The sequence below is a fragment of the Dioscorea cayenensis genome, chromosome 14 (assembly GCF_009730915.1).
Source record: "Dioscorea cayenensis subsp. rotundata cultivar TDr96_F1 chromosome 14, TDr96_F1_v2_PseudoChromosome.rev07_lg8_w22 25.fasta, whole genome shotgun sequence".
NCBI classification, from domain to species: Eukaryota; Viridiplantae; Streptophyta; class Magnoliopsida; order Dioscoreales; family Dioscoreaceae; genus Dioscorea; species Dioscorea cayenensis.
In genome coordinates, this window is record NC_052484.1 from 18,804,214 (window position 1) to 18,832,044 (window position 27,831).

Consider the following 27,831-nt stretch of genomic DNA (forward strand, 5'->3'; position numbering starts at 1 on the left):
GGAAAGAAACACTTCAGTTATGCATTTCTCTTTTCTCAATTCAGTTCAGTATTTCTCTATCACAGAATACAAAAATTCCCTGAGCAAAGTTCCACAAATAAAATGCTTGTATGATAGATACATTTGAAAAATCTCGGCACATTCCAATAAAATGCATACAAAACTACCCCTCTATTTACTTTTTCTTGTCAATAGCCATTTTACCGAGAATATTGATCTACAAGTGCCTTTGCTTTGTCAGGAGCAAAGAACCTAGCCTGCATGTATCACAAAAATTATCAGCTTTAATCCATGTTTCAACACTCAAAAACTTGTTTTCCCTAAATAAAATGACTGTACTGTTAATGCATTATTTATTCGCAAACAATGTTTGCAGATGATAACATGATAGACTTAGCACCTTCTAAGTTTCAAACAGAAACCAATGTAAAGAGTTTTAACAAACAGAAGCTGCATGCAGATCGACATCAAGCATAACCCGGAAAGGGATTGGAGTCATCTAAATGTAAGTTTGAACTGTGGTTGCTCATGCATGCGAAGCTTTAAAGGATAAATACTGATTAAAACTGGTCCATAAATCCATTCGTAAATTAAATATGTCTTTGGCAAAATCTTGTTCAACTTCTCAAATTTTAAGGATAAAGAATAAGTACTCACTTGGATGAACATCCTTTCAGCGTCACCAACTTTACCATTTTCCTTCAGAATGATTCCCTACAAACGCATGAAACATTAACTACACAAACATCCTGTTTGCAATAACATTTTCATTCATCAATGATATGAGATTGGAAGCAAGAATGATGGAGATATGAGGTTGAAAGCATTAACTAGTTTGCAAGAAATTTTCTCTATAGCTATTGATAGTGGTTTCATCTTTCTTCAATTTTTCTGCATTTTAAGCTTATCCTATGTTTTCAATATTTCAATTTGCCATGATTTAACAGTTTAGGGATTCAGAAAAATTGGATCCTATTCTGAAAAATCAAATATCTGTATGAATCACCTCCTTTTGAGTGTAGTGTATCTAGTATTTACTCGGTTAGATATGATTAAGTTGTCTTGATAAGCCCTGGAATTGGCATACCTATTCACCCTTTTGAGCAGTTTCAGGATGTTTATCCAACTGTATATGAAATTGCACAAATTTCTATTATTTGTATTGATCATTTACTGCAACCTAATACTAGTCAGAATAAGTGCAAATATATCATAAAATATATAATGTTTCCATATACAATCAGGATATTCTGTTTTGCATAATAAAACTTCACAAGCAATCCATTGCATATAAAATTAATTTATATCAATAATCTACTATCCATCTGTTCTCATAATGAACTTAAATAAGTACTCAATGGAAAATGTGGCCTGATTTTAGTTTAGAAAAAACACAAAACAATGTGAGCATTGATAAGAGATCATCATAATAATAATCCAATTTAAAGCAAATGTAAATGCACCTTTGCCAAATAGCCTCGGAAGTCATTGGGATGAGCAGATATTAGCTGATCATATACAGCAACCGCGTCACTGACATGGCCCCAGTCAGAGTAAGCCTTCCCAAGAAGCAATTCAACCTGTAAATTACAACAGGGATGGAAATTTGCAGGAAAGGAAGATCAAAATTCGGGAATAACTTTAATAAGATAAATAACACAGATAGAACAAGTAGCACAGGGTAATGGAACTTTGCAGTTTCGAATAATGGTGTTCGATGTAGCTGCTAGTTTGAGTTGAACCAAATAACACAGAAGTAGAACACATAGGCACAGAGTGATTAAATCAAAGTTAAAAGCAAGACATGGTAATTCTATTTTATCTTTAAATATAAATGGAGGAATACACACAACAAAAGATATGATTGGATGATGATCAAATCCCTGTAATTAAGCTAACATATGAATAAATATCCAAACAATGATCAAATATACTAAAAATTAAAACAAGATTCGAGGGATTTATTTCAAAATCCCCCAAAATCTTGCAGTGGGAGTGCCTTTTAGTCAGAACATCTGTTGGCTGATTTCCAGTAGTATGCAAATACATATATGAGTCCATTGTCAAGCTTCTCTTTATAAGATGCTGTCTATTTCAATACATTTATTGCAATCATGTTGAACTGGGTTGGGAGCAATGCTTATGGCTGGCTTATTACCACCATACAACTTAGGGTTTGTATGTCAAAGAAAGTAATGCTACAATTTATGGATTTAGAAATTGGTGAACATAAAGGAGATTAGTGTATAATTTCAGGACATGGAGGACATTGTGTAGAGAAAAGACTCTACCAGGGCAAGGCTTGAATGGCTTAATTTTAATGGAATGTGGGGTCATATGATCAGTTGCATTCTGCCAAGCACAGGAGTTTCTCCATGTAATTTAAAGCAATTCTCTTTTGACTGCCAGGTTTCTCACAATAGGTGCACCAAAGGATGTCATTGTTGTATTATTTACCAATCACTTGCTTACTGGGAATCCATCATGACAGTGTACTGGTTTTCTTCAATTTGGACAATAGAAAACACCTAAAATAGAAACTCTCTCTCATTCCCAAGAATATGATATAACCAGATCAAACTCAGCATTCATTCCTACAAGGAATTCAAACACCTGATCTCTTTCAACAAAATTCATCAAAGTTTAAGCATTTTGTTGCATTTCATTTGCAGGTCTGGGTAATGATCTAGTTCTAGCTTCATTTGTTAGTAGTAACTTGTTATTGACTGTGTTCCATGCTTGGTGGTAGTCATTCATCTCAAACATTAGACCCAAGTCCTGGACTTTGGAATAAGTTTGATGGAGACTGTCTCCCACACGTGTGCAGCTGAGGGTTACGACTTGTGGCCTACACAGAACTCCATAGTCACAGCATGATCATTGAGTCTTCCTTGTCCGACACAGAAAATTTTTGATGATCAAGTTGCAGTCTAGTTCCATTGAGATGACTAATCTTCCATGGAGTCCAGTCCCCTTCGAAAAATCTTTCACTATTTGGGACCATTGTAGATAATTTTTCCCATATGAATGATATAACGCACACATGTTCTGAAGATCACTGTTGGAAACAATTTAAGGAGATTCCATAGAGATGACTTATCTTGCCTTGTCAGCTTCCAAAAAGTTTTCACTATTTGGGACCATTGTAGATAATTTTTCACATTTGAACTATATAATGAGCTCATATCCTGAGAGCACCGTTGAAAACAATTTAAGGAGATTCCAAATTTCCAATGGCAATTTGGAACATGCATTGATTGTATTGAAAGTTGTTGAAATGTTATGATAGTAAAAATAATTCAGAACAAATAGTTAATGATGACGGCAAAGAAAAGTCCACTTTTGGCAATGAAGGTCGAGAAACCATAACAATCTTTCACTATTTGGGACCATTGTAGATAATTTTTCCCATATGAATGATATAACGCACACATGTTCTGAAGATCACTGTTGGAAACAATTTAAGGAGATTCCATAGAGATGACTTATCTTGCCTTGTCAGCTTCCAAAAAGTTTTCACTATTTGGGACCATTGTAGATAATTTTTCACATTTGAACTATATAATGAGCTCATATCCTGAGAGCACCGTTGAAAACAATTTAAGGAGATTCCAAATTTCCAATGGCAATTTGGAACATGCATTGATTGTATTGAAAGTTGTTGAAATGTTATGATAGTAAAAATAATTCAGAACAAATAGTTAATGATGACGGCAAAGAAAAGTCCACTTTTGGCAATGAAGGTCGAGAAACCATAACAGAGACATAAAATAAATAAATAAATAAAACCCATGAATTTCAGTAATGGAGGCTGAGAGGTTTTCGGACAATGAAGACCAATAAGGCTTCTTTAGGCGATGAAGGCCGAGAAACCATAAAGGTGATACATGCCCATAAATGTTTGGCGTTGATGGCTGAGAAACTGTAAAGGATTTGGTCTTTAAAAAAAAATCAATCAAACTAAGAAAGATGGACAACATAACTGCAATGTTGTTATTAAGACAAATTTAGATTTAAATTTTAAAAGACATGTTCTACTGTTTTCAAATTTAGGGCTAGTTATTTTTTAATACAGACCTGGGCTACTGGTGAAGCACTCCTACTATATGTCAATGAATATGATCATAGCTAGGGATGGAATGGATGACACATGGCAACGTAAGGATATCTACATCAACAGTTTGAAATGAAACATCTTAACTCTCTTATTTATTTTTTGGATTTTTAAGCGTAACTCTGGTGGCAACCCGCTAACCAAATTTGTGATTGCGTGCATCTCTTAGCAAGGGTATTTTGGAGATTAAGTTTCTGCATCAAAATCTAAAATCTACAACAAACATCTATATTTTTCGAATCCTATTAGGTTAGAATCGTAAGTAATTTTTCCTATGACTGATTGATTTGTACTTCATTAATAAGTAATTTTTCACTTGATGCTTTTATATTCTATTTATAAGTACATTTTCATGTGATACCGGTATATATTTTATTTTTAAGTATATGTTCATGTGATGATAGTTTTATATTACCTTTACATATGATGAATAATTTTTGTTTTTTCTATTATATGTAAAAGGTCATTCATATGATTAATTGTTTATATTTCATTTGTAAGTGGCTTTTCATGTGACTGATTAATTTGTATTTTATTTGAAAGTTGCTTTTTATGTGATAGAGGTTTTCATGTTCTATAATTTATATGATTTCATGCTTCAAGATTTCGATGATGCCCAAAGTACTCATCCCAAAAACGTGGACTCACCATACCTATCTATAGATTTTATTGCGAGTCCCTCCTAAAAGTTGTAAGCCATAGTCAAGGGAAACGAACACGCATTCATAGATCCAAAAACATGGACTCGCCATATTTGATCTACAGATTTTATTACGTGTCTCTCCCGAAACTAATGAGTTATACTTGTTAGATATATGTATGTATGCATGCTTATACATGTACATTGGTATACTTGGGTATAGTTATATCTTTGGTTTCTATATATGTAGACTCAAGGTCTTACTTCATGCATATTCAGTTAATGAGAATTGCTTCTCTCTACCTTCTTTTCTTTCTTCTTTCTTCTATCATGGTATCAGACTAGGTTTTCCGGCCATCTCTTCCAGCCACTTCCTTCTCCGGCCATCTCTTGGGCCAACTTTCATCATAGTATGTTCCTCTCACCAGCCCTCTCCTTCGCTGGCTATCTGATTCTCATTATATCTTCATCTCTCTCATCATTCATTCATTCAAATCCTCAGATCAGGATCTCTCTCATATAATCACCGCCACACCATCGCCAGTCTCTTAGTCTCTCACGGTAACCCTTCGCACGACCTGCACACCACCATCGCCCGTCACTCGCACAACTTGCCACCACCACCACCACCTACCAACTCGTCGGCCCCCCCAACAAAAAAACCATCGCAGCGTCACCACCATTGCCGGTCTCTCTCGGCCACCATCATAGCGCCACCACCACCAATCATCACAGCGCCAACACCAACAACCATCGCAGCGCCACCACCACCAACCACTTCCTGGACATCCTCGGCCCGCCACACCGCCGGCCCACTGCTCTCCAGGCCATCCACGGCTCGCCACACTGCCGGCCAACCTTCACTTGCATTGTTGTCCATGTTCAGCTTGTGAGTTGATTTACTGTCATTTTGTGAATCAATTCACTATGGACATGTGACTTTTTGCCTAGCATGTGACCTGGCAAAGCAGGGACATTAATTTGTTTTTACTGTGCACCTGTGACTTTTTTTTAATAAAAAAAACAAAACAAAACCAAACCAAATCAAAAACAAAAAAACAAATGGATTGTTATGGATTCAGTGGGGTATTACCGAAGATGCGTCACCGCAACCTTCAACATTCTGATGTGGTGCTTGATGGTACCAACTACATCCCTTGGAAACTCATTGTCAAGCGGATTCTCGATGGTACCCGCATCCTTTGCCACGTTGACAGCACCTGTATAGCTCCTACTGCCTCTACTCTTCCTAACTCTATTGTCTCATCCTCAAAGGTTTCTGCTCTTCTCACGACGTTTGAGCAGCAGTTAGAAAAGTGGACTGCCAATGACTCTACAGCCAAGATGATCATCTGTCAAACGGTCACTCTTGAGATTCGTACTCAGATTGTTGATCTTCCCACAAATAGTTCTCGATGAACCTCATGTCTATTAGCCAACTTACTGATTATGACTGTCAAGTTATTTTTTACCGTACCTCGTGTCGTGTGCAGGATCACAATGGGAAGGTGATTAAAGCTGACCGCCGCCATAATGGAGTTTATGTGTTGGATACCCTTCACCTCCCTTCTTCAGTTGGACCAATCCATCAATGTCATGCCATTGTTTTGTCTCACCATATATGGCATCATCGTCTTGGTCATTTGTGTCATTCTCGTATGTCATCCCTTGTTCGTCTTGGCGTCTTAGGAGCTGTCTCTCCTTTCTCTGATGTAATCTGTGTTAGCTGTAAGCTTAGTAAACAGCTACAATGCCTTTATCCTTTAAGTCTATCTTACAACCCGTTTGGATGGTGGTAATGAAGCCCTAGGTATGGGCTTCATTACCCCCACCCATTCAAACCCATGTTTGGGTAGCTTTTACTGTTGACAGAATCCCAAAGAGAAGGCATGTGATGTCCTTGTTGAAGCCTTTGCCATTACCTTGCAAAATGGGGGTAATGCTTGGATTGAGGTTGGGTTTCTCAATTTTACCCTTCTTGTTTTATCATCCATTCTCCTCTCCGGCTTCATCCCTAGCCTCCTCAACTCGCCTGTTGCGGTTACCTGAACGTCGTCACCTCCACTCCAACCTTCTCACCGGTCCCATCCTCGACCAACTCGATCTCCTTGTCCATTTCTCCCCACTTCGACGTCTCCAACAACTGTCTCCAAGGGCCCATCCTTTCTCTCCTCTCCAACCGCTGCGGTTCCTTGCCCCGTTTCAATGGCGGCTCTTTCACCGGAAATCGCAGCCTTTACGGTTTCTCTTTGCCGCCCTTGCTGAGCTTGGATCTCAGCTTCACCACCATTTGCATTTGCCTACGGGTCACTAAGAAGGAAGGTAAGATCTCTCATCTCATGCCTAATTATTGATTTCCATCCCTTCTTTCCCAAAAATCTCATCTTTCTTCTTCTTCTTCTCCACTGCTAACAATTTCTATTTTAATTTTAATTTTTTTGGTTTAAAAATAAACTTCTTATTAATGCATATGTATACCAAGTACAATGAATTTTTATCTAGTTGCTTGGTTTGTGATTTGCAAAGCTTCTTATTGAGTTATTGTTCTTTGATTTCTGTTTCCTTTATCTCCTGCTTAATATTCATTTTCTTCTTCTTTAGAAGCCAACCTAACAAACGGCACCGGAGAAGAAGCAGATCTGGTTGAAAAAGTTTAGGTATGTGCTCTTTATCCATTTTAATCTCATCGTCTCATATTTTCTCTTTTTTTCCCTTTTCTGTTTTTGTGCTGATTTTGTATTTATTTTTTTTCATGTTACTACATTATTCATGTTTGTATCTTTTCTAGATTGCTAGAAAAAATATGTATGTTTGTTGAGATTTTGTTCTTGGTCGTTCATCTAAGAAAAATATAATATATAACAAAATACTTGATGGACAATTAAGTTTATCAATCAAAATATTAATTACTTTAACTAATAAAATCATTAGTTGACAATTATTTTTTTTTCTATGGTCAAGATAGGATACTCACTATTGAGTGTGTTTCATGTTTTTGTGTTGATGTTTGTACCTCGCAAAACACGATTTCTATGGTCAAGATAGGATACACCACAGTCTCTTCTTCTGTTTTCTCAGATAATGCCTTTTTTGCTTCTAGGGACAGTTCCTGGATTATTGACTCTGGGGCCACTTCTCACATGACAGGTACAAAACCCTTTTTCCAAAATCTTTCTCCATCTATTTTTCATTCTGTGGCAATTGCTGATGGACGATCGTGCTTAGTGTCCGGAGAGGGAGTTGTGCAGGCTTCCTCTCAGCTTAGACTAAATGATGTCCTTTATGTACCTGAATTTTCTGTCAACTTACTATCCGTTTCTGCGATCACCAAACATTTGAATTGTAGTGTAACATTTTTCCCTTTTCACTGTATTTTTCAGGATCTGCAGACAGGGAAGAGGATTGGTTTGGGGCGTAATCGTGGTGACGGTGTATATACGTTGGTGCGTGATGATATTCCTTGTGGTTTAGCATCTGTTTCTGACTCCAAGTCATCACTCATATGGCACTGTAGATTGGGTCACCCTTCTCTTAGTCGTCTTCAACAAACTTTGCCTTGAATTCGAGTCGAGTCGTTTCAATGTGAGTCGTGTCAGTTGGGTAAACATCATCGTGCTACCTTGAAACATTCTACTCTAGTGTCTAGTCGGTCGTTATTTGATTTAGTTCATTGTGATGTTTGGGGACCTTCTAAGGTCGCGTCTATTTCTGGTCATCGTTACTATGTTGTGTTTGTTGATGATTTTTCCCGAGTGTCTTGGGTATATTTGTTAAAAGACCGTCGGTCTATTGCTGATGTCCTTCAAAAATTCATTTTGGAAATAAAAAAATCAATTTTCCATTGTTCTCAAATGTCTTCGCACCGATAATGCTTTAGAATTTGTCTCTTCTGCTGTAAATTCTTTATGTGCGTCCTTTGGGATTATTCATTAAACCACCTGTCCACACACCTCTCAACAAAATGGAGTAGCTGAAAGAAAGCATCGTCAGATCTTGGATGTTGCACGCACTCTCTTGGTAGAGCGTAATGTTCCTATGTATTTGTGGTCTGATGCTATCTTGACTGCAGTCTATCTTATTAATCGTATGCCTTCTGCACCTTTAGGGGGAGAGGCTCCTTTACGTCGTCTTCTACCTAATACCGAGTTGTTTCACTTATCCCCTCTTGTTTTCGGTTGTGTTGGTTTTGTTCAGGATTTAACTCCTAGTTTGGACAAGTTGCGCCAGCGTGCGCTTTAAATGTGTTTTTTGTTGGTTATTCCCGCACTCAACGTGGATACTGGGTTGTTTCCATCCGACTAGTCGGAAGTATTTTTGTGTCTATAGATGTCACGTTTTTTTGAGTCTCGATCATTTTTTTCTCGATTCGGTTTCTCACGATATGTTAATTACGTCATCTGATATTGTTCTCCCCATCCCTGTCTCGGTCCCTCCGCCTGTGCCTATGCCTAGTGTGACGCCTCCTCCATTGGATACAGATGTTGGTCGTTTTGGACAGGTTTATCATCGACGCCAACGTGTACCACCGCCAACTCCGCCCCCTCCGGTCCTCTCCCCGGACCATGCAGATCCGTCTCTTGATCTTAATGCTAAAACAATCAAGGATAAATTCCCTATACCAGTTGTGGAGGAACTATTGGATGAACTACACGGGCTCAATTTTTTACTAAACTTGATCTCCGGTCGGGGTACCATCAAGTCCGCATGGATCAAGCTGACATTGAGAAAACCGCCTTTCGGACAAACCATGGCCATTTTGAGTTCTTGGTTATGCCGTTTGGGTTAACCAATGCACCAACTTTTTAAGCCCATATGAATGAGGTATTTCGTATACACTTGCGCCAGTTTGTTCCTGTTTTCTTTTATGACATTTTAATTTATAGTAAGACATGGGGTGATCATTTGCTCCATGTTCGAGTGGTATTTGAATTATTGCGAGCTCATCATCTTTGTTTGAAGAAATCTAAGTACTCATTTAGGGACTCCCAAGTAGCATATCTTGGCCACATTGTGTCTGCTACAGGTGTTTCGGTTGATAATAGCAAGATACAAGCAGTTACGAATTGACCTCAACCACAATCCCCAACTGCTCTATGAGGATTCTTGGGATTGGGCTATTATCGCAAGTTTATTCGGGATTATGGTCAACTTGCAGCTCCTTTGACTAGCATGCTCAAAAGAAACTCTTTCCAATGGACTGATGTGGCGTTAGCATCTTTTCATTCACTCAAACAAGCTCTGGCAACAACTCCAGTTTTGCAGCTACCTAATTTTGAAGATGAGTTGGTCATGGAGTGTGATGCCTCTGGAGAAGGAATTGGTGTTGTCCTACAACATATGTGAAGATAGGAAAAATAGTTTGTATATATCATTAATAAAAGAGTACAAGGGTATATATAGAGAAATATTAAAGTTTTATGGTATGGGCCCAATATGGCCCATTAATCAAATAAAACTATAACATAACTCTTAACACTCCCCCTCAAGCCAGAGCATATATATCGAGCATGCCCAGCTTGTTACGTAGATTACTAAAGACTTTAACATTTAAACCCTTGGTGAAGATATCACCTAGTTGCTAAGACGACTGGGTATATGACGTAGAGATGACTCCCTTCAGTACCATATCACGAATATAGTGACAATCAACCTCCACATGCTTGGTACGCTCATGGAATGTTGGATTATTTGCAATGAAGATGGCAGTTGGCGGTGGAGATGGTGGTGGCGGGTGGAAGGCTAAGGTTTAGAGTGGTGGTGGCAACAGCTAGGGTTTAACCCAGTGCTCTGGTACCATGTGAAGATAGAAAAAATAGTTTGTATATATCATTAATAAAAGAGTACAAGGGTATATATAGAGAAATATTAGGTTTTGTGGTATGGGCCCACTATGGCCCATTAATCAAATATAAACTATAACATAACTCTAACAACATGGACATCCCATTGCTTTTTTCAGCCGCCAGATTGCAGCCAGACATTTCAAACTTCCAGCTTATGAAAGATAATTGATTGGATTAGAGAAAGCGGTGCAATATTAGCGCCTTACTTGTGAGGCAGATCTTTCATTATTCACACCGATCACTAGAGCAACGACTCACAACATCTCCTCAACAACATTGGATAAGTAAACTGATGGGATTTGATTTTCATGTGGAATACGAGGATAGGAATTTAAACTGCGCTGCTAATGCGCTATCGCATTAGATTGACGGTGAAGGCTTGCTACATGCAATTACCCAACCTCGTGTGCTCTTGTTTGATGCAATCGAAGTAGAAATTCAAGAGACTGCATCTCTGCAATAGCTGCGTGATCAGGTTTAGCGTGGAGAAGTAAATGATTCTCGGTCATTACAAAATGGGCTTCTTTTCTACAAAGGTCGCATTTATCTGTTACCGACATTTTCCACTATTTCTTCCATATTAGAAGGATTCCATGATGGCACACATGAAGGTTTTCAAAAAACTTTAAAAAGGGTGCGTAGTGACTTCTATTGGCAAGGCATGAAATCAGCAATTAGGGAATATGTGGCAGCTTGCCCAGTGTGCCAGCGTAACAAGGTTGAGCAATTAAGCCCCGCTGGGTTACTTCAGCCTCTCCAATTGCCTATACAAGTTTGGGCTGATGTTTCGATGGATTTCATCGATGGATTACCGAAATCAAGTGGCAAAATAGTCCTGTTTGTTATTATTGATCGGTTCTCCAAATATGCCCACTTTCTACCAATGGCACATCCATATACAACTACAAGTGTGGGCCATATTTTCTTTGAGCAAATGGTACGCTTGCACGGTATTCCTGAATCTATTGTATGTGATCGGGATGTTGTCTTTACTAGTAATTTTTGGAAAGAGCTTTTTTGCCTATGTGGGACTAAATTGGCCTTTTCTTCTGCCTACCACCCTCAATCCGATGGCCAAACAAAGGTGGTCAACAAAACTATTGAAATGTACTTGCGTTGTTTTGTCGGCGATCAACCAAAGCAATGGGTCACTTGGATTTCTTGGGGTGAATACTATTATAATACTTCCATTCTGCTTTCCACACTTTTCCTTTTTAAAGTCGTTTATGGCCGAGATCCACCTCGTTTGTTGTCTTATGTGGCTGGTTCTTCAACAATGGATGCAGTAGATCAAGCATTGCTTGATCGGGATTCAGCATTGCAGGATATTCGAGTTCGGCTTTAACAGGCTCAGCACAGCATGAAGGAATATTATGATAAAGGTCATCGGGATGTGGAATACAATCCAAGCTCAATTGTTTGCCTATGTTTACATTCTCATTGGTGACCAGAAAGCTTTGCCATAAGCTTATCCCCAAGTTCTATGGGCCTTTTATCAAATTGAATTGAATTGAAATGAATGTCTCCCCACCATGAGAGTTCTCCTCATTATATATAAAAAGTTAGAGATCTACAAGGCTGATTTTCAGCAATTACAATAACTAAATCTAGGCTAATTGCTAGCAATTAGATCTATCTAAATAAGGAAGTTACAGCTATACAATATATTTACAACTATAATACCAATTGAGGCTTGATATATGCTGTCATCCCCCCCTCAAATTGATGCTGGTTGATCAAGAAACATTAATTTGCCCACTAGAAACTGATGACGATGTCGTGTCATAGCCTTAGTAAATACATAAGCTATCTGAAGATTAGTAGAAATATGAGGAAGAGAAATAAGATGAGTGTCTAAGGCTTCACGAATATAATAACAATCCACTTCAATATGTTTGGTACGCTCATGGTAAACAGGACTGGCAGCAATTTGAATGGCACTAGTGTTATCAGCATGAAGCGGAGTAGGATGAGACTAAGAAAAACCAAGTTCAGCGAGAAGACCACGAAGCCAAACAATCTCAGAACAAACAGCAGACATAGCACGGTATTCAGACTCCGTAGAAGATTTAGAAACACGATCTTGTTTCTTGCTCTTCCAAGAAATCAAAGAATTACCAAGAAACATGCACCAGCCCGTGACAGATCGACGAGTATTAGGACATCCAGCCCAATCAGCGTCACTGTAGGCAACAAGACGAAGAGGAGAATCAGCTGGAAAAAACAAACCACGATAAGATGTCCCACGAAGATAACGAATGATGCGATGAACAGCAGCTAAATGGAGATGATGGGGCTTTTGCATGAATTGACTAACTTGCTGAACAGCAAAGGAAATATCTGGACGAGTAATAGTCAAATAGTTCAAGCTGCCCACCAGTTGTCGAAATAGAGTAGGATCAGAAATGAGATTACCCTCCTCACAATGGTACTTTGTGTTTACCTCGAGTGGAGTATCCACAGAAGAAGCATCTTGAAGACCAGCTAAATGAAGTAAATCCTGTGTGTACTTATGTTGATGCAAAAAAAATACCGGAAGAAGCAATATGAACTTCCAAACCCAAGAAATAAGTAAGAGGACCGAGATCCTTCATGTGAAATGAGGCTTGAAGATGTTGTTGCACACGAGCAATTAAGACGGAGTCGGTCCTAGTGATAACAATATCATCAACATAAACTAGAAGAATTACAATACCAGTAGAGGTCTTGCAAAGAAACATAGACAAATCATATTGGCTCTGCTTGAATGAAAATTGGAGCAAAATTGATTTGAATTTATCAAACCATGCCCGGGGAGCTTGTTTTAACCCATATAGAGATCGTTTCAACTTACAAACGTCCAAAGAAAAGTAGGAAGATAACCCAGGTGGTAGAACCATGTAAATATCTTCTTTGAGATCACCATGAAGAAATGCATTCTTAACATCCATCTGATGAAGTGGCCAGCCTTATGACGCAGCAATGGAAATAACTGTTCGAACAGTTGTCATCTTGGCAACCGGGGCAAAAGTTTCTTCATAATTGATACCATACTCTTGTTTGTTACCCAAGGCAACCAACCGTGCCTTATAGCGATCTAAAGTACCATCAGAACGAAGCTTGATCGAGTAGACCCATTTACAACCAATGGCTTTAACATTGGCAGGACAATGAACAATATCCCATGTGTGATTGTCCATAAGAGCTTGAAGTTCTTCTTCCATTGCCTTACGCCAACAATCATGTTTAACAGCCTCTGAATAACATGAAGGAACACTGTTTAAAGTAGCATGAAGAGATGTATGAGAAAATCCATACCGATAAGGTGGATAGGTAACTCTGGAAGAGCGCCGTGGAAGGGCATTTAAGAGTTGATTGTCTGTGGAGGAAGCAGTTTGAGTAGGCTCAGATGTCAGGTCAAGCTCAGAAAGCTGTAGAGTTGGACGTTGTTGTCATTTATACACCAATCCTGGCTTGAATCGTTCAAAAGTAGTAGGCACATCATCAAAATTAGGAAGAACAAGTGGCTCTGGCGAAGACTGAACATAAGTAGGAAAGAAAAATTGATTTTCAAAGAAACAACATGACGAGATATGCGGAATCTATTAGAGGATGGATCATAGCAAACATAACCTTTGTGAGAAATACTGTAGCCCAGAAAAGCACATTTAACAGATTGAGCAGAAAGTTTATGTCATTCATGAGATGGCAAATGGACAAAGCAAACACAACCAAAAATATGCATGTTAAGATAGTTGGGAGGCTTATGATGAAGACGATAATAGGGAGATTCAAAGTTCAAGACACATGATGGCAAGCGATTTATTAAATAAACTACTGTAGATAAGGCCTCAACCCAAAATTTAGTTGGAACAAAAGATTCAAGCAATAAAGTTCGAACAACATCTAACAAATGGCGGTTCTTACGTTCAGCAACACCATTTTGCTGAGGTGTATAAGGACAAGAGCGTTCAGAAACAATGCCTTTTTGGTGGAGAAAATCATGAAATTCATGAGACATATATTCCCCACCAGAATCAGACCTGAGCACTTTGATTTTTGAAGAAAATTGGGTCTCAATATGGGATACAAATGTTTTAAAGACAGAGAATACCTCAGATTTCGAATGAAGAAAATAAATCCAGGTATATCTACTGTAATCATCAATGAATGTAACAAAGTATTTGTAATTGGCATGAGATATAACAGGAGTAATGCCCCACTCATCACTATGAATCATATCAAAGAAGCTTTTTTCACGATTACCATGGGAAGGAAAAGAAAGAGACTTTTACCCAATTTACATGTAAAGCAGTCAAAAGAAAGATGAGAGGAGAATTGATCTTTATTGCCCAATAAACCAGAATTGAGTAAGTGAGATAAGACAACAGAATTAGGATGGCCTAAACGTTTGTGCCATAATTCACCTTTCTTGTTTGCAGTGATACAAGCTAAGGAAATAAAAGTGGAAATAGGAAAGTGTAAAGGAAACAATCGTCCAACTTTAGGCCCCTTCGCTAGTATTGTCCCTGACACCTGATCCTGCACAACACAGCCATTACGAGAAAATTGAACATCACAGTTATTATCAACCAATTGTCCTATAGAAATGAGACTAGTAGAAAGCTCAGGAGATACTAGAACATCTTTGATTGAAGAATTAAGATCCCCAATAGCATGAACAGGTAACTTATTACCATTAGCAATCTGAATATCTTTTTAACATTGCTAAGCATCTCAAGAGAGCTGGTCATATGATTGGATGCCCCAGAATCCACAAGCCAAGATGGTGTAGTATGCTTACCTTGAAGTCCTAAGGCTGAAAAGGCTGTAGTAATCATGTGTTGAACCATTTCAGGATTAAGAATTGATTTATCAGTAGTTGTAGAACCAGCAACCTGATTAGCCTGACGATTCTGAGGACGAATAGGACATTCTTTGATAATATGCCCAGGCTTCTTACAATAATTGCAAGATTTTTTTGAACAGTTAACAGCAATGTGCCCATATTCCTTGCAGCTATAACATTGAATGTGCCGCATGTCTTTTCCTTTGCCTTTCCCATGAGCTGCATAAGCCACTGCATTATCATGTATTTTGTTTTGCTGGAAAATTGTTTGTGTTGCAAGACGCTGCTCTTCACGAAGCAACTCTCCAAAGCACACATCCAAAGAAGGAGAAGGATCACGATTCATCAAATTAGAGCGGGCTGCCTCATATTCAGGACGTAATTTCATCAAAAACTGATCTCTCTTGCTTTGTTCATGCACTTCTTGAACCACCGAAAGGGACTCAGTTGGTACTTTGGCATAGATTATATAAACATATTCAGCCCATAAATTCTGAAATCCAGAAAAGTAATCTTGAATGGAGAGATCACCCTGAGAGTAACTAGCAATTTCATACTCTAATTGAAAACGTTTGGCTGTACTGTCTTGATTGTAAACTTTTTTTAAGTACTCCCACATGTCTTTAGCAGTCTTATATAGCCTCAGATTAGGAACAAGCAGTTGATCAATCGATCCTAAAATCCATGTCATGACTCTAGCATCCTTGACTTGCCATTGAGCCAATTTAGGAACCTCAGTAGGTGCTGGATCACTACCATCAAGGTGACCCCGTAGTTCTTTTCCCATGACAAATAAACGAAATTGAAATTCCCAGACAGAATTATTTTTGCCTGTGAAACGCACACCAAAAATATCCAAGTTGCTAGTTGACATGATACCCGTAACTCACCAAAAAAAATGTAGCCCCTCCAAATATAACAAGAAGTGCTGAAGATCAGCAGACCCCAAGAGTTCAGAAATTGAACTGAAATAACACTAACAAGAATACCTGAAAACCAAGATCTAGACTTCACAAGAAGACACTCTCAACTTCTGAATTTTGGCTCTGATACCATATAAAATTGAATTGAATTGAATGTCTCCCCCCCATGAGAGTTATATATAAAAAGTTAGAGATCTACAACGCTGATTTTCAGCAATTACAATAACTAAATCTATGCTAATTGCTAGCAATTAGATCTATCTAAATAAGGAAGTTACAGCTATACAATATATTTACAACTATAATACCAATTGAGGCTTGATATATGCTATCACCTTTTACATTGTTACGCAAGATCGGGCAAGTTGCATATCAATTAGAGTTACCATCTGAATGTAAAATCCATAATGTCTTCCATGTTTCTTTTCTCAAGGCTTTCCGCGGGGCTACCCCAACTGCTCCACCCAATCTACCACCGATAACGGAAGGAAAACTCATTTCTAATCCTTGTGCTATTCTGCGCTCACATCTTAATCGTGGGCATTGGGAAATCCTAGCCCATTGGTCTGGCTCCACACCCACAGATGCTACTTGGGAAGATGTTGATCATTTCTGTGCTACTTATCCATATTTCAAGCTTGAGGACAAGCTTTTTGTCCAGGCGGGGGTAATGTTACAGATGCTTTTGTGGGTAAAACTTATGAGAGACATGGACCACAGGTAAAAAGAGATCATAAGCTTCCAAGATAGGAAGGAAGGCAAATAATTCCATTCCTAATTTAAAGAATCTGATTTTGCAAGCAACATCGCCAAAGATAGGAATGAAGACAAGCAACAATTTTATGCCTTTTAACTAGAGTTTGTTTTAGCAAGTATTTCAATTGCAATCAAGAGTCCTTAATTTTAGTTCTTAATTCTAGTTTCATAATTTCTCATGTAATCTCCATTTAAGAAGATGATTTGGGAGAATAAAAACAAGCTGAATTTGATTATATCTCTAGAGGTTTAAGACTCTCCATCTTAACGAGTCTAAGGTTAGGAGCTTCCTTCAACGAGTTCCACATTCATCATAGGTTCGTCACGAGGAAGAAATCGCAATAAAGGGAAGACGCCGACATTCGAAGTGGATTTCCTAGTTCATCACCCAGTGACTCAATCCATAGCCCGAGAATGTGACAAGGTGCCTTTCTATCAATGGCACCACGGCTTCAAGAAAGAAGGGCCTTTACGATTGCTAGCCTAAGCCCCTGTATTCCTCTCTCCGCCCTTAAAACATGCATAATAACAGCTGCATATGCATGTGCACAACCTGCCAACACACGCCATGCATGCCTAGGCTCACACGACCACTAAGATCAAACTCTTGACCACTAATGCCCTGGCTATGCCTGTGTTGGAAATATAATACCACATCGGTTGTGTAATATAAGTGTGATGGGTTTATATATAGGTATAGAGGTTGAGCCACTAAGTCTTGAGACATTTTTATGTAAGACCCTTAAGCCCATATAGAGCCCATATAGGGCCCACTAGTACCAAAAATATAAAATTTAATATGGTATCAGAGAAATATAGTGGAGTCACCGATGTGGTACAAGTCTATGTGTGTATGACCTCCATGTGTGTAGGACCTCTGAGACATAAGTAGTGTACAAGTCCATGTAAACAAACCTTTGGTGTACAAGTCTGTGCAAGAGTTGAACTTGAGGAAGAGTGTTGGAAATATAGTACCACATCGTGTAATAGAAGTGTAATGGGTTTATATATAGGTATAGAGGTTGAGCCACTAAATCTTGAGACTTTTTGGTGTAAGGCTCATAAGCCCATATAGAGCCCATATAAGGCCTACTAGTACCAAAAATATAAAATCTAATATCCTATAAGAAAACATAATTTTTCCTTGTCTTAAGTTACGACCTACAGCCTTTTTTCCTTGTTTAAGCTGCATTTTGGCACTTTTATGGCTTTTATTAAGTTTTTCTCTGAAGGTATCCCAACATCTCCAAGGACTTGCTATTAGGTCCTCATAAGATCCCTTCTTCTTTGAACTCATTCCGAGTTAGAGTTCCCTGCAGAAAGGGTCTGACACCTACCACCTTGAGTTTGCAAAAATTGTTAAAGATATATTTAGATTTAAATTTTGAGTGGCATAATTTAGATTTAGCTATGGTTTAATACCTATATATATATGGTCCTTATGTATCTGATTTTGATTAAATTCAGGTATACAAGTTCATTCATCTTTTTGAACAATTGTTACCATGCAAGAAATGGTAATTCTATTTCACACAAAGTACATAATATCTTAGCAGGTATCCTTAACTAGTAAGAATTATCATAACAAATATAGAAGAAATTATCCTAATAGTACGAGTAACCTTACAATTACAACAAGATTTTAGGAACTTATTTCACCATAAGATATAATTGATTGTTGGGCAAGAAGAGCGCTTTGAAGGCAATCTATTTAAAGATAGATTTGGAGGTGAACTTTTATGTGGGATAACACTTAATTTATTCTAATTAAAATTAAATATTTTAAAATTGAATTTTTATTTTTATTAATTATGTATTTTATTAATATTTAAATAAATAATTAATATACTTATTATTTAATTAATTAAATCAAATTAAAAAACAATGGTGAGATATCTCTGGGGTGTTTGCCAAGAATGTGGGTAACTCACCAACTAAACACACAAACGTTGGAGAGAAAAATCCTGAGATATCAACTCAAATGAAATAATGTCATTTTATAATAATAATTTTTTTTAAAAAAAAAAAAAACTCACTTGAATTGGATCAACTTTCTGTGATTCCATTGAGCCATCGGTTTGATTTGGGTCCTGTGTGTTCAGATTTTGCCGAGCCGAGAGAAGGAACTGAACTGCCTGCTTGTATCATGAATGTAAAACAGATGTGAGCAGAATCTGAACTCAGGAAATTTGAATTGCTGTTATGCAATATACGTACTGCCTATACATGATATTTAATACAGTAGAACGTGCAAGACATTAGTTCTGACCGCTAGACAACCACATCAAAGCAATCATGTGGAAAGCATTCAACTGGAAAATGATTAGGCAATCAACGCATGAAATGTATGCATTAGTGATATGGTTCAACTATCAAGTCATAGTAGGCATGAACCTTTTAACTCAGATTCTTGATATTTTATCTTGTATATACACTCATGTTTTATTTCCAGTAAGATCTCAAACGCAATGATTACTTTGTTAATAACTAATGCAGATTTTTATCAAATAATTCTAGCCGTCTAGCGTCTTGTCCACAAGTCCAAACAGCAAGTATGTTTAGTGTATATTAGTGATAGATAACAATAACTGATTTTGTAATGAGTTTTTGCTTGCATGCCCCTGCAAAAATGGGAAATTGCTTATATGGGCCATGTAAAAATGATATTTTCTTACCACCCCTACAAATCATTTTAATTTGCTTATGTACCCCCTCTAACTAAAAATTTGAACAAAAAATTTTATTGGAAAGTTTATTACTCTCTTTATTTTGGGAAACTAAAAAAATTAAGAAAAAAAAAAAGATCAATCAATATTTCATAAAATTTGTACGTTAATTTTCAACCACAAGGGTATTTAAGCAAATGAAAAGGTTTTGTAAGGCTATAGAAGTAAATATGATTTTTATGAGGGTATATTAGAAGTTATTCACTTTTACAACAAAATCCAAATCATTCTATTTTATACTCGCCAATTAATCATCAATTCACTAATATATATAGACTTGTCGTTCTCTGACACAGCAAAGAAAAGGGGAAGGGAAAGTTCTGTCATAGACTCAGTAATTACTGGTATACTGATGGATACTTTTGCCTAGAGAAATGACCACCAACAATTATGTCACGTTGAAACTTTTTTAGGATTCTTCCAAATAAGTCTAACATAGTGGCAAACCATTACTGCCTTGAAATTAGACTATCAAGATTCATAAAGAAACAACATAAATTGTCAGCAAATAAAACAAGCTCATAAGACTGCAGAGCACTTTTCTGGGATTGGCTCAAAGAAGTGCAATAAAAGAGGGAAAAAATAATATATGAAAATCCAAAAAGGATTGGTGAAACACAAGATGAAGTTGTGTATAATTAAGAGAAAATATGCCAAAGGAATCAGAATGAAATAACTAGAATAGCCAAGATGCATGAGGAAAAAAGATATACCTCATCAGGTTTCTTATCAGCAAGTAACGCATTTGTAAGTCCACGAAGAACGTCAAAATCCACACTACGAGAAGCCTTTGGAGAAATCAAGATATTGAGGGATTAGGACAAGAAATAAGATTAGCTAGAAATATTCATGACCACAGGTCAATGATTTTTAATCACTGATTTTCATAAGGCTATGTGAAAAGCACTAGACTGAAGGAGATAGGATCCAGCTTGCTATAGCCATACTAATGCAACTATGCAAGATATGTTATATCCCATACTTAACTGATAAAGAACTCCTGTAGGCTGCAGCACTCCCTTCATAATCCTTGAGCTCATACTTAACTTCCCCTAGTAAACGAAATGCTTCAGCATCATCAGGCCTTTCCTGCCTCTCAAAGACAACAATAATTAGAGAACTTTTTCAGTTTGAGGTAATTAAATCAAGCAATCTTAAGAAAAATGCATCAAAAACCTTGGTAAGTTTCTCGAGCAAAGATGATGCTCGATCATATGATCCTAATTCTACCAAAGTCACAGCTGCACCCTGCACAATTCCTATGGCTCTATAAGATGTCAATCAAGATTGCTGGCAGTTTATGAATCTATGATCCATCAACGAATAGGAAAACAACTCATACATAGATTTAATCAGAAACCGATAAATACGGAAATAATCAAAAACACCTTCTCTCAACAAAAGTAGAAATATCACTCAATGCATGTATCACAAAATACACTCGAAAATATATTTCCTTTTGTTCGTTCCCATGTTAATGTTGCATATAAAATAGGAACAATGCCAAACATGGAAGTTAGCATTAAATTATTTTTTTAAGAAAAAAAATCTCTATCCATGACTCATCAATTAAAAGTACTTCAGAACATAACCTAGTTTTTGAACCACTAATCAAACTACAAAAATAATGAAGAAAAAAAGCCCCTTGCTCATCCATAACATTGTATGAACCAGATTCACTTCGGAGGAAAAATTGTGCAAGCAATCGGTGATAGAGAAGCATAGCAATTTCACATAATTCGTTGAATGATTGGTACAACATGAAAAGGTATTTTGGAAAAAAGCAATCAAAAGTCTCAACTAAAAACTTTATCTTGATCTATAAATGAGCTAGTAGGGAGAAAACATAAGTTCATATAACTAATGATTGCACAGGGCAGTGTATCAAATTTAATCATATCCTGTCACAATAACAATTTTTGATACTTACTTCAAGAGCAGTAGGATCTGAAGGTGTCGTGCCAAGTGTTGCCTCATATTGTCGAAGTCTCGTCTAAAAGAATGAGAACACATTAAATGATTGGCCCTTTTTGAATGTTGGAACATTTATGTCTTAGAGGAAACATAAGTTCAAACAGCAAACTTTTGGTCAAATCCGAACATTAAAGTAAATTTTGATTATGACTGTAAAGCGCAGGAAAAGACAATTCAAAATACACTATATTCATAGATAAATTGATTGAGTTCATAATATGCTTCATAAAAAAAGAAAGATTCATCATCAAGTAGATGTTTCACAAGTAAAATGTACAACAGCATCTTGCCAGTATCATCCAAATTTTCTTGTTTATCCACATTGGCATGGCATAGTAGTTGGTAGTTCTTAAAAACAAATCTATTGATCAACACAGTGACCATTAAAGCTGTATATCTGAAAAAAAAAAACATTGGTTACCTAAAATCAAGAATGCTTGTCAGAACGCGTCATCAGGATCCATACCCATGAGATCATTGAGTACACTAACAACCATTGCATGAGGAAACAATTATACTCCAAAGCATACAAACATTCACGAGAATGACAGGTGTGTTCTCAACCTTTAGTGTAATATAAACTTCTTGCATTAAATCTATCCTTAAACCAAACATCACCAACATGAACTTATATGAGTCATATATGATATGCATCTGCTAAATATTTGTCAAGACATATTTTATTAAACAGACAATGAGCAGTTCTGCACTATAAAATATTCCTCAGAACTCCTACCTGGAGAGCTGCTTTCTCTTCATCTGTAAGTTTTTTATCAACAATTGAAGACTGCAGTGTCGGCCCAACACTGTAACAGAGGAAAAGAAGTGATATCATCACCAAAAAAGGACACTGTTTTCATGACATGAGTTGAGAAACAAGAAAAGAAATTCATCCAAAAGAGCAAGAAAATGGAATATGATAATGAAAATATACTATAATATTTTGTTAAAATAGAAGACAAGGAGGAGTTCTATCACAAGGCATACACATGCAGAACTGCAAGCTAGCTCTTAAATGAGTGAATGACATATATATTCAGGATATGAAGAGGCCTTTTCCTATGAATCCAAGAACATAACATACCATCAATGTATTTACTGAAGAAACGAAGAAAATGCATGCTAACCAGGGCAATAGATCACAAATATCTACTCAACAATATGGTGAAGCTATTTGTGAATTGAGAAAAGTGTCCTAGTTCTAATTTTCTTGTGCTGATGGTTTGTGGTACAAATTCCTTATCAGCATTTTTTGTTTAACACTACAACTAAAGCTCAATGCTAATTCATAAGCAATATAGTCTGTGATAAGAGTCCCTAGACAAGCATAAAACAAGAGTTATGCATTCAGGTCAATAAACACTGTTCAATAAGAACAAGCACTGAGCATAAGGTGAGAATGCTATTACCTTCCAGAGGGAATGAAGTCTCCAAGTGCAAAAACCAACCCAAAAACAACAACAGCTATTCCAACTCCCACCTAATTTAAATACAATTCAAATCAGTGAAATTCATGCAAATGCAACATGGTTGAGATTTTTGTCAATAATAGAAGTAACATCAATTTTCTGCACTTGTACCTTTGTACCAAGCCCAATAGTACCTTGCTCAGATTCAATAGGTGCATCATAGTCAATTGCTTGATAAATTTTGTTTTCTTCCCTTTTCTTCTGCTCAAGTGCAGACCTGGGAATAAAATCTAAAATGACCTAATAAAAGCCAATTTTTAGGCTTGACAGGAATTTATCGTGAATTTTCTTCAAATATAGGAATTACAAACATTCAAGCAAAATCAACAAGTGAAAAGAACAAATAAAGCTTTTACAGTTATCGGATTCTAAAAAAATACATTTGTTTTAGAATATGCTAAAAAGATCAGTAGAATAAAAAGACAAGTGAGCCTAAACATACTTGAGGTAAAAATAGATGCTTTCAAAAATTGGCTGATCTCTAGGGTAAATGAAAATTGTTGTTTAAATATTTGGAAGATTGCTATCATAAGAGGTTTTATATTTAATATTCTAAAGTCTAAACCAAAAGAACTTGAAAAGACTACATACAGGCAGTATTTTCAGCATTAGCTAATCTCCATAAAAGATAGTACTCAAACATTTCCAAGTCATAAAGTCGAAGATCCTAAGCCCCATCTCCAACTAAGTTTGTTTTCCATGTTTAGAGAAGATCACATAAAGACATTTCCACACTAACCATGAGCTTCAATATGAATATACTGGTAAAAATGGCATGGTACAAAAAAATAAAAAAAAAAAGCAGGATTACATGGGAAAATAAGATCTTTAAAAAGTTAGATTAGCAAGCATGAATAGTTCGTGAGACAACAAAAGGGAAAATTTTCTGCTTTGTGGCATTACCTTCTTACTGCTTCCAGTTTCTCATTGAAACGTTGATCAGAGACATCACTGAACTTTCTCTCTATGCCACTCATTAGATAAGGTGCTTCTGAAAAACAAAAGTTATTGAGGAAATCATATATAAATAAGCATTCCAGCAGTGCATTAAACATCACTAACAATTAACTAAGGAAAATACCAAAAATTATTTGTATAAGTGGGATCATTACCTTCAAAAACAAACACATATACAATAATAACATAATTCAATCTATGTTATGAAGTATTAAAACATACATTAACCTCCAAAATTAAAATGCTAATTTTGATAACACAGCAATGAAAAACAATTAAAGAAATGGTTTGACCCTAACTGTGCTAAACTGGTTAATTGTAGGACACAAACTACATAAGCTACAAGAAACAATTAGATATGCAACTTACCTCTAGCTCTTGTCTTATCTTCTTCTGGAGCAAGTTTTCTGTACACAAACAGTAACAATTTTCTAATAAATATATATAGAACATCAATCTGAACTTAAATTTTATTTGGAGAAAATCAATAGCAAAATCATAGAATCACATGTTCCAACAAAATTAATCAATCATGTAACACTGAAACTCATCCGGACAGCTTTTGACTATATCAAACCAAAATACAAAAGACTATCATACATCATTTGCGAAGGGTAAATAGCTTTAGAGAAGAATCATTGCTGGGGAGTAACATTCTTAGTAATATGTAAACATTATTTGAAACTTGAAAGCAAAAACAGAATTACAAGAAAGATGGTCTAACAGAAAATTTATTCAAATTTCAGAAGTCCATATACTTAAACCTGGTGATTTCATGTGTTTTTTATAAAACAAAAGGTCATTTTACAATGTCAAATTTATATGCTCCCATAAAAACAAGCTACTACTCAATCATACTGACCTTTTCACATACACCACAGACATTACACTGTCCACATATATAGACTTGACAGTAGTTTTTTGCCTTGGCTAGATCATAATATATCTTTATACTCTTAAATTCCCATATTTTTTATAGAACTATGTATGCATCTTGACAGAAGGTCTCCCTTTAATGGGCGCATGTCATAATCTTTATCCAAGAACATATATACAGAAAGGGGAATTTTCCAGGGGGATCACTGTCAACAGCCACCTTACACAATTATCAGAATGTGCCAAAAATGAAAAACAAATTAAACATAAAAAAAGATTTATAAACATGATAAAATAGATACTACTATTAAAAAAAAATAATATATATATATATATATATATCAAAACAGAGGCATTACTTATTATTATATATAGATCCCAGCAAATAACTGGCACAAAAGTCAAGTAACAAATACCTTGCTTCCGATGCAGCAGTGTCAGTCTCTTTTGTTAGATTTACATTTTTATTCTGCAGTTCAAGAAATATAAGAAATATCATCAAAATATATAAATATGTAGTATCACCAACAGAAATTTTAGTTTTAGCACATTGATGCATATAGGAAAAAGGAGATACAATATTTGATAATGAGCATACTACAATTAACATATACTGCCATATAGACAAAATTAGACATGTGATTTATGGAAGAAACTTTAAAGGATAGATTTAGCAATCACCAACAAAAGGTATGCACAAAGAAGAACTGATTAATAGAAGCAGAAAATTTGACAATTAATCTAATTTATTCTACAAATTTTTTGAATAGCTAATTCAACAAGTAAACATTGCTTAATCAGTTTAAGATTCATAAACAAAACAGAATCAACCAAGAACCTCCTAACACATTCTAATTGAAAAAATTATACCCATACAAATTGCAATTACGTGTGATGAGGCTTACTGTTAGAATAACTAGCACTAAAAAGAAGACAAACTTAACATTAAATCTTCAGTACAAACAAATAACTCTACTGCAAAACAAAATAAAATTAGTATAGAAAGGCAAGCAGTATAGCCTGTATAGGTAACCATATAAAGAAAAAGGGTGTTTTGCAGGTGTACCCCTAAATAATTTTGAAATTACATATTTGCCCCTGAATAAAGATAATTGCATACATACCTTTGAATAATACATATAATTGCATATATACCCCTTGGGTTCAAATTAGTTGAAAAATCATCCGTTAACAAACAGTAAGTATATAAAATCACCATTATACATTTTGCATATATACCCTTGAAAAGTTTTTTTTATTGTAAAATGAAGTTGTACAAGGGTTATTTTGAACATTTTGTATATCTTAATCCAAGTTATAGCTGTAGTTAATAAAGTTTAATTAACTTCAGAATCTAACAATAGGGACATATCCGCAATTATCTATATTTTTCAGGGGTATATATACAATTATGTTTTTTCGAAGGGTAAATATGCAATTATAGAACTTTCGAGAGGTTTATAACTAATTTTCCCAAGAAAAGAACAGTATATAGATATATATATATATCCCTAAAAGCATAAGAAAAGTAGATTTTATCAAAAGTAACTCAAAACAAAACAGTATCAAGAACAGCAAAAGCAAGCAAACAAAAGAATTATCATGACAGGGTTTCAAAGTAAAGATATCAGTATATTATGTATGTATATTATGCATAAGATATAAGTCATTGCCAAATGCTTGGATATGAAATTTACCTTCTCTTTCTTGGCAGGTTGGCGCCCAAACCCCTTCCCTTTTGAAGCTAAAGAAACAATATTGAATGGCCTACTCCTTTTTGAATCACTTCTCTTGATAAGAAAGCTATACTGACAACTTGGCAAGTGTGGCTGCAAATTCCCACAATTAGACAATGGCAGTCAGCGTCCATGCATAAAAATAGGTAAAATTTTCAACACAAAAAAGCAAATTTAGAAAGAGAAACTAGGGCAAAGAAAAGAACCGACAAGATATCTTATCAACACCATGATCTTACCATTCTTGTTACCATTTCTCCACCAAGAAAATCAAACAACCCCAAAAATTCCAAGAAAAACAAGAAGAACGCAGTTTGCAAACTATCTACATATAAATTCATCACAGGAAACTTTCTCATCAATCAAAACAAACAACAGCAAAGAGGAATTACAGATGCAAATCTAAGAAAAGAAATGAGAAATTTACCATTGATTTGAGTCGGAACTCCATCACCAGAACCATAGCTCTTCCTTTGATTCCTCCTCCCAAATGCTCCTTGATCCCAATGGCTCTCTCCCGACGACTCCTTATCGAGATGGAGAAGCGGCGATGGCTCCGGCGACCAACGCGAGAGAGAGAGAGAGAGAGAGAGAGAGTGGTGGGATAACACCAGGGAGAGAAGCAGCAAGCTGAGAAAGAGATTTTAATTTGAGAGAGATTTGCAGAAAACACCTTGTAAACTACAGTATTTGTTTAGTAAATTAGCTTTAAATTATAATTCCATTTTAAATCACACTTACACTAAGATGTTTTTTTAAAATAAAAGTTTTAGGGTAGACACGGGCCCTTAGTTTTTTTTGTGTGCGTTTTTATTTTTTTCACTGGTTTTAAAAAATTAGGATTTTATTTTTTTTTAGTTTGTATTATAATTTGATCACTCAAGCGTCATTAATGATCAGTTTAATCACTCGAACACCATTAAAGGTGATCATATACTAGTTCTAAGAAAAAATGTGTGACATAATCTGTCATATGTGATTGTTATTAT

The 27,831-nt window shown here is 36.1% G+C and overlaps 1 protein-coding gene across 2 annotated transcripts; it reads right to left on the reverse strand.

Moving 5' to 3' along the window:
• LOC120275702 lies at positions 1-27,466 on the reverse strand. 2 transcript variants are annotated; one of them, XM_039282374.1, is made up of 16 exons: positions 27,270-27,465; positions 26,804-26,935; positions 25,523-25,575; positions 24,600-24,637; positions 24,177-24,264; positions 23,385-23,490; positions 23,214-23,284; positions 22,541-22,610; positions 21,761-21,823; positions 21,007-21,078; positions 20,818-20,919; positions 20,544-20,618; positions 19,141-19,239; positions 1,464-1,580; positions 658-714; positions 1-257 (listed from the first exon to the last, which is right to left on the reverse strand). In XM_039282374.1, the coding sequence occupies exons 1-16, from the start codon at positions 27,303-27,305 to the stop codon at positions 201-203; spliced, it is 1,236 nt and encodes a 411-aa protein (XP_039138308.1). In that variant the 5' UTR covers positions 27,306-27,465; the 3' UTR covers positions 1-200. The 2 variants fall into 2 exon arrangements, with proteins under 2 accessions (XP_039138308.1, XP_039138307.1); XM_039282373.1 differs by lacking the exons at positions 1-257; positions 658-714; positions 1,464-1,580 and adding an exon at positions 14,778-15,118 and having other exon boundaries at positions 27,270-27,466.
• Positions 27,467-27,831: the final 365 nt, after the last annotated feature.

Excerpts from the sequence above, each read along its gene's own strand:
- LOC120275702 (XM_039282373.1), bottom strand. The coding sequence starts at position 27,305 with ATGGTTCTGGTGATGGAGTTCCGACTCAAATCAATG. Across the intron at positions 21,824-22,540 it reads AAGAGAAAGCAGCTCTCCAG|ACGAGACTTCGACAATATGA; the intron begins GTAGGAGTTCTG and ends TCATTCTTTTAG. Across the intron at positions 15,119-19,140 it reads AGAAAGTTGATCCAATTCAA|GATCAGGTGTCAGGGACAAT; the intron begins GTGAGTTTTTTT and ends TGTGTTGTGCAG.